The sequence below is a fragment of the Phycodurus eques genome, chromosome 12 (assembly GCF_024500275.1).
Source record: "Phycodurus eques isolate BA_2022a chromosome 12, UOR_Pequ_1.1, whole genome shotgun sequence".
Classification (NCBI taxonomy): Eukaryota; Metazoa; Chordata; class Actinopteri; order Syngnathiformes; family Syngnathidae; genus Phycodurus; species Phycodurus eques.
In genome coordinates, this window is record NC_084536.1 from 20258095 (window position 1) to 20267618 (window position 9524).

Sequence of the window (9524 nt, forward strand, 5' to 3'; positions counted from 1 at the left end):
TTAATGAGGAGAACTGTACTCTAATATTATACTTTATCAAGCACACAGTAATTACACAATGAAAATAGAATTGCACCAAAACTGCGAACATAAAGTAAAAAAAGAAGAAAGTCGACAACAAAAATAGGATTGTGACACTATGCTTAGAAAAACAAGCAATTGCAAAGATGCTGGAAAATCCCTCAGAGTAATTGCACAAACATTTACCTTTGCAAAGAAAGACATTTGGAAAGTCATGAAGATGAAACAGACATTGAGCGGGCGGACCAAGGATAGCAGCAGTTGATGACAGAAACATTTTTGAGAGATGTAAAGAAAGACCCTAAAACAAGTGGTAGGGCATGGAAGGTATCACCCAAAACGTTCACCCAAAACATTGTCAACAGAAGTACAGAGGCTACACCAGAAAGTGCAAACCACTTAATAGCAAGAGGAATCGGAAGGCCAAAGAAGAAGGTGTTCATCGGGGCAAAAAGTATATGGTTTTAAACTGGCCATGTCAATTCTCAGATTTAAACCCTAAAGAGCATGCATGAAGGGAGAGTAGGAAAATTTCTCTTTAGATATTTGCCCAGTGGAAGCTGATTAGAGTATTTTGGTCTTGAGCTGCCATCTGGCGGTCAAACAGGGCCAAAGGCAATCTAGTATGAGAGTTGGCAAATTTCAGGTTGTTATTATTGTACTGTAATTTAATGAACATAAGAACTGTACATGCAAGAATGATGACTTATATTTTCAGTATAAATAAATTGTATACTTCTTAAGTTGTTGTATTTCAAGCGGGTATAAATCTGTAATATTCGAAATTAAAGTAGAGGAATGACATAATCCCATGTTACATTTTTTTTGTATATATAATCCAAATTAGTTGTGACAAATCGCTACATTGTAGTTTGTCCTGTTGGATAGCGGTACCACATGGGCTGCAACTAGCAAGAAAACATTATTTATACTTATAGTTGTATTTCTTATGTGTATACAATAATGATGGTATATAATTTTGTTTTTATTGTGATAAATAATATTAGTACGAAGGACCATATTTTTTACAAGTATATTGTAATGTACCGGTTTGTATTGCTGCGATTGAAATAAAAGGTTAAAAAAAAAAAAAGTATCTTGAAAAATAACACATCCGGGTATTTGGGTATATGCGGAAGTCGAATTTGTACTCGGTCAGCCCAAACATGCAATTTAACGAACCCACGATGAAACAGTTGGAGTGACAGCGTTTGAGCGGGAGGGGCGTTCTCGTCGCCCTTTCCAGCTGACGACTTGGACAGGCTCCGTGTTTACTTTAGGCGAGTCTGCGGCTGTGCAGAGTTTGAATGGTGCTGCTCTCGGATTTGTCCTGTGCGTTGTCTCCGTTCCGTGGTTTTAATCCCAGATTGGCTCATGGCAGCGATGGAATGTCGCGTTTTGTCCATTCAGAGTCATGTTGTCCGAGGATATGTTGGAAATAAGTCGGCAACATTCCCTCTGCAGGTAGATGTCGCTTCTTGCGTACAGTGCTTGTAGCTGTTGTAGCTAACATTATTCCAAGCGTGTCTTCCTTTTTTACTCGTATAATTTTTTGCATCATCGTTATGGAATAGATTTCATCTTGTGCTCACGTCTTGCATTCCTAAACTGGAAATAATATTACCAATGAAAGGAAACTAGAAACAATTTCTAAAAGTGTCACGTGAGTGCAACATACATTTATTTTACCTAGATGCGTCCAATGTTGTTGAACATTGTTAGTAGTTTGAAAACTTGCTCTACGTGTGGGTAGTTCACATTTTTTTGTCCCCAAAGAGTCTAATAGAACTTAAACTTTTGTAAAGTTTTGATTCGATTTAACTGCTCTATGGAATATTTTTTTACATGTAGCTATTCCTTGTAAACATGCAGTATACTACACAATGGCCTTGTACAATCTAATCTTACCCAAAATTAGGGCTCTGTAAAAAAAATTTTTTTAAAAATCAGCATATATATATATATATATATATATATATATATATATAAACACTGCCAGACAGGTATGCAATTTTTATTTTTATTCATTTTTTTGTCACTGAAGTTTTCCCCAATGAAATTTGTTTGTTTAAACTTATCTTAAAACAACTGCCAATTATTAATATTGATTTTTTTTTTAAGGTCCACATGGTTATGATTGTGGACCTTGTTGCATTATTTACAAACAAACAGTTTATTATTAGAAGCATAGAAAATAAATAATTGAATGCCAGTGTTCTGCAGTGTTTTTTTGTTTTGTTTGTTTTTGCTGCAGTAATAACATTCTAGTGGTGTTCCTAAGATTGTAACTGAATTTCAAGCGACTTGATTGAGCTTCGTTTTAATGACACCACTGTTCATCTTTTCTCAGGTTCTGGGCTTTGAAGTGGACTCCATCAACTCTGTGCAGTTCTCCAATCACACAGGTTGACTCATGCTTTTGAGGAAATTGTGTGGTATTATTTTGTTTTTATTGCTACCCTTTTGTCTTTGGTGTAGATTTTAAAACATGGCCATGTACACTTTGCTTGAAGTACCTTTCCTTCCTCAAATATGCAGGCAAATATTATGGTTTGCACTTGAAGAAAGTCAGATGCACCGTTTTAATCAGTTGGCTTTATTCACGGTTCGAGGTGCTTCTATTGTCAATTCTGCAATATGGGTAACAATTACAGAGGCTTGAAATTACGGTACTCAAGGGTTCGCGGTGCTACAAAAGAAATAATATCAATATAAAAAGCTAAATAAAACTATGGTATATACAGTATAAAAAGTATTAATTGAATGTGCAAATATCAAAGATCAGGTGACGTGTATTATTGTGTAGATAAAGGTGTGATATATACATGGAGTTAATGACTGTCCCCTGCTTTTGTACTTTGCCTCCCTCGTAAAACAGAAAAAAAAAAAAGATAAGGTTACACAGTTTCGGCTTAAGTAGATGTTCAACACAGTTGATTAATGTTGCCTAGCACCCATTTTTACTTGCACCATGCCAGTAGAACAGTACATGCAACTTTTAGTACCTGGCTATCAGCGGTTTTCTACAGTTTATACTGTAGTAGCACACTTGATGCACTGGTTTATAAATATTTAATGATCCACTGCCAAGCATAAATTCATATCATGTTGATGGTTCACAGGTTAGTAACAAGGACAACAGTGTAATTGATGTTGGGGCCCTGCATTTTTCTGTCGTGAGGGGCCAAATTTATATTCTGAGGAAGGAACCACTCACAGTTAGTTTAACACATCCTTTGACTTCGTCTTGGTCAGCTTTTCACTAATGTGAAACTACAAATTTAAAAAAAAAAAAAAAAAATGAAACTTTGGGGGGCAGCATGGTGGGTGAGTGGTTTGCACATATATGCTTCACAGTTCTGAGATTCGCAGCTAAAATCTCAGGCCTGGCCTTCCTGTTTGAAGTTTGCCTGTTAATGCGGTGCTTGCGTGGGTTTTCGCTAAGTACTCTGGCTTCCTCCTGCGATTCAAAAACATAAATGTTTAGGTTCATTGAATTCTCTAAACCGCCTCTCACCCAAAGTCAGCTGGGATAGGCTCTAGTACACCTGCAGCCATAATGAGAATAAGTGGTACAGGTATAGAATGTGGATGGATGGATGAAACCTCGGGCCCCAAAGTGGCGCAAGAGAGAATTATAATTAGATCTGGCCTTTATACACTAAAGCATGTGAAGAATGCGAATCCCCACATGGTAGGAGACATTTGCAGAGTTACATTAATATAGAGCTAATTCTCTTTTACAGTTAAAACTGGTTCATGCAGGCTAAAATACAATTCTGTAATTTGACCCTTATGTGAAAATGTCCACTGCAAGTCTGCGAGTGTTTTCCCCTGTAAAAGCTTTCTCACTGCAGGAGGTACACTCTGCCAGCTACGGGTCAGCGAAGGGCCCGCATTGAACTCGGTGCGCCTTTGCGTGTTTGTGTGTCTTTTCATTTGCAGTCCGAACAGCTGTGGGGGTTTATTTTGGGTTCATGGTGAAGGGGCACCAAAAAAGGGGGGAAACTGGCAGCCTGATAAAGACATCCTCTTTATTCAGTGTGGAAGCCCTGTTTAGGAGGGAGAATGCATCACAGTGAGTCAATGATCCGACAGAAAAGGAGAAGAAATTTGACCAACCCAATGTTACATTTTAGTTGGCTAAATCTAGTTTGTTATTTAAAAACACCACTAATAAAACTTGTGTCTGTTCCAGGCTATGCCCACTGGAAGGGTCATGTATTGAAAGCTGATGAGCTCAATGTGCTATATGAGGGCATCAAGCTCAATAAGGTGAACCACTATGACTACATCCTCACAGGTGAGCTTAAGGAGTGTTTATATCGTTCACACGATTATTGTGGCGCTCATTCAAGCTATGAGAAACACCTGGACAATTTTTACAAGAGCAATTGAAGTTCACATTTCACTTACAGCAAATGTTTTGTTTCCACTTCCCCAAGGGTACAGCAGGGACACGTCCTTCCTGATGACCGTGGTAGACATCATTCAAGAGTTGAAGGTGGCCAATCCCAGTTTGGTATATGGTGAGTGCAATACTGGTAGTTTCAATTCAAAATTTGAACGACCAAATGCAAAACTAATTGAGTCGAGCGTTTGTTTGTTTTCAACAGTTTGTGACCCTGTAATGGGAGACCATGGTGCAATGGTGAGCTATAACTCCACAAAATTGACTTAAAATGGCTAAGAACAAAGTATAAGACGATCTCTGGTGTTATACATTGTGGATGTCTACATCCATGCATTTGTAGTTTTTTCACACTCAGTAAAAGCGACAACGTCACCTAAAAACAAGCCATAATGAATCTTTCATTTGGTGCCTGTTACAGTATGTCCCAGAGGAACTTCTGCCAGTCTACCGGGACAAAGTAGTGCCTTTGGCTGACATCCTTACCCCCAACCAGTTTGAAGCAGAGTGAGTGGCCTTTTAATTAAAACAGAGGTGGAGAAAGAAAGCGACTGTTGAGGCATGGTCGGACATATGGGAAAAAAAAAAAAAAATGCTAGTAAATGTTTGTAAATGATACAGATGAGGTGGATACAGCTGCCTTTCTTTAACAGGCTATTAACCGGGAGGAAAATCCTCACAACAGAAGATGCTCTTGAGGTGAGTAGCTTTTGTAATGGGATTTAATTAGATTTTATACAAAGCAATCCAAAATTGTGAGTCAATTGTGTTGCGTGTACTCCCCAGGCGATGAAGCAGCTTCACAAAATGGGTCCAAAAACAGTGGTACTCACAAGTACTGACTTGCCTTCGACTCAAGGAGACCAGTACCTGGTGGCCCTCGGCAGCCAAAAAATAGGTAAAGTACCACAGCAGCTTCTGCGGTGTACACGGGACGGGACCATTTGGCATTCAATCTTTTATACCCTCTGTGGGGAGTTACGATATAAATGAACTTTTAATACATGTTTGTGTAACACAGTAATAATAAAAATAAACAATTTCTTAATTAGAAAAGTGCTTTGTGGAGCACTCTTTGGCCATCTGTTTGTTAGTTAGCATGCTACTAGTCGGTTCATGGTAAATAAAACCTTACAAATCAAATGAATATGTTTTTTTATTTGTATTTTTTTTTCCAAATTTTTGATTGTGGTTGGACTGTCCCATTGACGTAATAGCGTTGCTGTGTGGTGATGAATGGGCGGCCAGGACTACACCATTTTTATCTGTATGTAGTCACTGTATCCTTTCCATTCTGGGGCAAGGACAAAATCCCATTGGGACTCAAAAAAACATCCTGGATCCACAAAGTTTTATTTTGTTTTTGTGTAATCCTAACAAACAAACTGTAATCAAACAATATCTAATACCCATCACACCCTAATATTGCTGTCCATTCTGTTATGTAGTAAAACCAGATGGAACAATTAGCATTCAGAAGATCTGCATGGACATCCCCAAAGTTGATGCTGTGTTCGTGGGGACGGGGGACCTGTTTGCTGCCTTGTTGCTTGGCTGGACTCACCATCACCCCAAAGATCTGAAGGTTGAGACGTGCACCTCTGCAACGCTCTCAATTCTTTAATAGTTGCTACAATCTTAAAATGACCACTTGGTGTTATAAAGCCTTTCTGTTTTTCCCACAGGCTGCCTGTGAAAAGACTGTTTCGGTCATGCACCACGTAATTAAGCGGACCATTACTTATGCTAATGGTATTTAGTTTCTATTCAGATTTTTGGCTTTTTCATACAATTCGTTCCCACCCTTTTTTGTACTGATTTGACACAATCACTATAATTATCTAAGGAGGAAAAAAATAATACAGTATCCGTGAAGTTAATTTTATCAACCGCTCTGCAATGTTTCAGAAAAAGCCGGCCCAGGGAAAAGACCCAGCCCCGCACAGCTGGAGCTGAGAATGGTTCAGAGCAAAAGCGACATAGAGAATCCTGCCATTGTTGTGGAAGCTAAAATCTTACAAAAGTCCTAATATCGAGAATGGTAACATTAAGGAACAAATGTTGAAGATCTGGATGGGACATGCAGGATTTTCCAATCCATGTTGTGTGTTCTCTTCCTTCCAGAATCCCTGAAGATGTTCAACTTGGAATAGTCATTACTCACAATCTGTGGGGACACTCCAGAATCACTGCCATTGATTCTCTACTATGGCTTTTGTAAATACCATCTTCCTTTGCATAATTTTAAATAAGATATTAGAGCTTATTTTTAGAGAAAATTTACTTGATTACTACATGTACTTTAATAGTCCTTTTTAGAAACAACACAGTGACAAAACACACATAAACAGTTGCATGCTTGTCCATGCCTCTGCAGTTAAAACTAAACTCATCACTAAAGGTGTGTTGTTCACTTTGCATTAAACCTTAAAAACTTGACAAAATGGGTATGAAGAAATCCAGCGTTATAACTAAAACGGTACCACTTAATACAGAGTCATTTAGTAATTATGTCATTTCTTTGGGAGACACTTGTGATTATAACAAATATATAATGAAGGTGTATAATGTACTTAGAGTAAATGTGAATGATGCCAGCTCATGCATTAAGTTTTGAGGCATTGAGGTACATGGACTGCAACGCTGTATGAAAGTGTACAAACCTGGTGAATTTTGTTCTTGCTCCATATACCTTTGTTACAATTTATTTCCCAGTGTTTTGTTTTAGGATTGTAACCTTGCTGGTAATAACGATTAATTTGTGTCATAAACTCCATCCCTTTTATAATGCACCCCTTTCATTTTTTGTGATGCTCTCTTGAAGTGGTACACATGTAACATACAGTGCTGCCAGAAAGTATTCACACCCCTTCACATTTTGCTGTTACATACTTATTCTAAAGCTGATTTCAGTATAGTTTTGTGTTAAAAAAAATCAACATAAAATATCTCATAATGACAAAGTAAAAACATATTTTCAGAAATTTGTGTAAATTTATAAAAACATGTAAACATTCAAACAGAATAAGTACCATAAGTATTCACGCCCTTTGCTATGACACTCAAACTTAAGATCACTTGTATCTGATTTCCAATGATCATCCTTGAGATGCTTTTACAATTTGAATGGAGTGCACCTGTGGTAAATTCAGTTGATTGAACATCATTTGGAATGGCACACACATGTCTATATCAGGTCTCATAGTTGGCAGTGCATATCACAGTAGAAACAAAGCAATGAAGTCTTAGGAATTGTCTGCAGACCTCCGAGATTGGATTGTGTCAAGGCACAAATCTGGGGAAGGATACAAAAGAAGTTCAGCAGCATTGAAGGTCCCGTAAAACACTATGGTCTCAATTATTTGGAAATGGAAAAAGTTTGGAACCACCAGGACCCTTCCTAGATCTGGCCGTCCGACAAAGCTGAGTAACCGGGGGAAGAAGGGCCTCCCTTGTGGAGATAGGAGAACCATCCAGAAGGTCAACCATTGCTAACGCACTCCACTAATTAGCCCCCCTTGGAGTTTTCCAAAAGGCACCTCAAGGATTCTCAGACCTGCAGAAACAAAATTCTCTGGTCTGATGAAACCAAATAGAGCTTTTTGCTTTTTAGCCTGAATTGCAAGCGTCATATCTGGAGAAGAAGAGGCGCTGCTCATCACCTGGCTAACACCATCCCTACTGTGAAGCATGGTGGTGGCAGCATTATCCTGTGGGGCTGTTTTTGTGTTGCAGGAACTGGGCGACTAGTCCGCATAGAGGGTAAGATGACAGCTGCCAAACATAGAGAAATTATTCAGAAGAACTTGCTGCCAGAGTGCTCTGGAACTCAGACTAGAGTGTCAATTCACCTTCCAACATGACAATGACCCAACGCACACAGCCAAGATAACAAAGGAGTGGCTTCAGGAGCAGCCTGTGAATGTCCTTGAGTGGAACAGCCAGAGCCCGGATTTGAATCCAATCAAACATCTCTGGAAAGACCGAAAAATGGCTGTTCACCGACACTTCCCATCCAACCTGACTGACCTTGAGAGGATCTGCAGAGAAGAATGGGAGAAAATGCCCCAAAAAAGGTGTGCCAAGCTCGGAGAGACATACCCAAGAAGACTTGAGGCTGTGATTGCTGCCAAAGGTGCTGCAAAAAAATATTAAGCCAAGGGTGTGAATACTTATGTACCTATACATTTACACAACTGTCTGAAAATGTGTTTTACTTTGTCATTGTTGGATATGTTATGTAGATTTTATTTTATTTGTATTTTATTTTTTTAAACAAAACTATACTCAAATCATCTTTTGAATAAGTCTGTAACAGCAAAATGTGGAAAATACTTTCTGGTGGCACTGTATTTCAATCCTGTTTTAAAAAAATCATATTGGGGTATTTGCACAGATAATCTTTAATACATAATATTTACTGTACAGACGATCACCGTTTTGTTTATTGCCATATCTCCACACCGGTCAGTAGCCTTTAAGCAGTTAGGAAACTAAACAGGTTGTGAATGTTTTTTTGTGTACAACTGTACTAGTTTCTCCTCACAAATAATGTTTTAAGGCCAAAACATTGAGCTGCTGCTCTCACATAGAGCAAATGAAAAGACAAATGTAATAAAAACAATTTAATCTAATGAAATTTCCCATGCGTGAGATTTCTTTTTAGTTTTGGGACTGATTTTGTTAGTCTCTAATAGCTAGTAGCTCTGCTAGTGTTCTTGTATGGAAATGTTCCAAATACATGCAAGCTATTTTAATCAGGAACACAATGCCAACCTATTCTTGGAAAGAAATGTTTCCTTGTTTTTAAAGGAAATATTAACCGGGTTCCTTGGTGTATGGAAGCAGATGTGGCAAAACACCAGCAGAGGGCTGAAGAGGTCTAAAATTGTTCATGCCGGAGAATGAATGAACTTCAAAGAATTATTTTACTATACGTGTGTGTAGAAATGAACGTTTACTTAAAAAACAAAAACAAAACAACATTTAGCTTGATTTAGTTTACAGCACTCCCCTGGGGCACTTTCAAAAATATTGTCTACGTTTAAGAAAAAGAGTCAATATAAAGTGTGTAGATTACAGTTTTGTTTGT

The 9524-nt window shown here is 38.2% G+C and overlaps 1 protein-coding gene across 1 annotated transcript; it reads left to right on the plus strand.

The window, feature by feature from the left end:
- Window positions 1-1167: 1167 nt before the first annotated feature.
- On the plus strand, window positions 1168-9036 carry LOC133410940 (pyridoxal kinase-like). Its single transcript, XM_061692614.1, has 12 exons — window positions 1168-1485; window positions 2372-2426; window positions 4220-4324; window positions 4467-4550; window positions 4638-4672; window positions 4854-4939; window positions 5086-5131; window positions 5219-5330; window positions 5881-6017; window positions 6118-6184; window positions 6341-6473; window positions 6557-9036. The coding sequence occupies exons 1-11, from the start codon at window positions 1396-1398 to the stop codon at window positions 6460-6462; spliced, it is 939 nt and encodes a 312-aa protein (XP_061548598.1). The 5' UTR covers window positions 1168-1395; the 3' UTR covers window positions 6463-6473; window positions 6557-9036.
- Window positions 9037-9524: the final 488 nt, after the last annotated feature.

Excerpts from the sequence above, each read along its gene's own strand:
- LOC133410940 (XM_061692614.1), top strand. The coding sequence starts at position 1,396 with ATGGCAGCGATGGAATGTCGCGTTTTGTCCATTCAGAGTCATGTTGTC. Across the intron at positions 4,551-4,637 it reads CAATCCCAGTTTGGTATATG|TTTGTGACCCTGTAATGGGA; the intron begins GTGAGTGCAATA and ends TGTTTTCAACAG. Across the intron at positions 5,132-5,218 it reads CAACAGAAGATGCTCTTGAG|GCGATGAAGCAGCTTCACAA; the intron begins GTGAGTAGCTTT and ends TGTACTCCCCAG.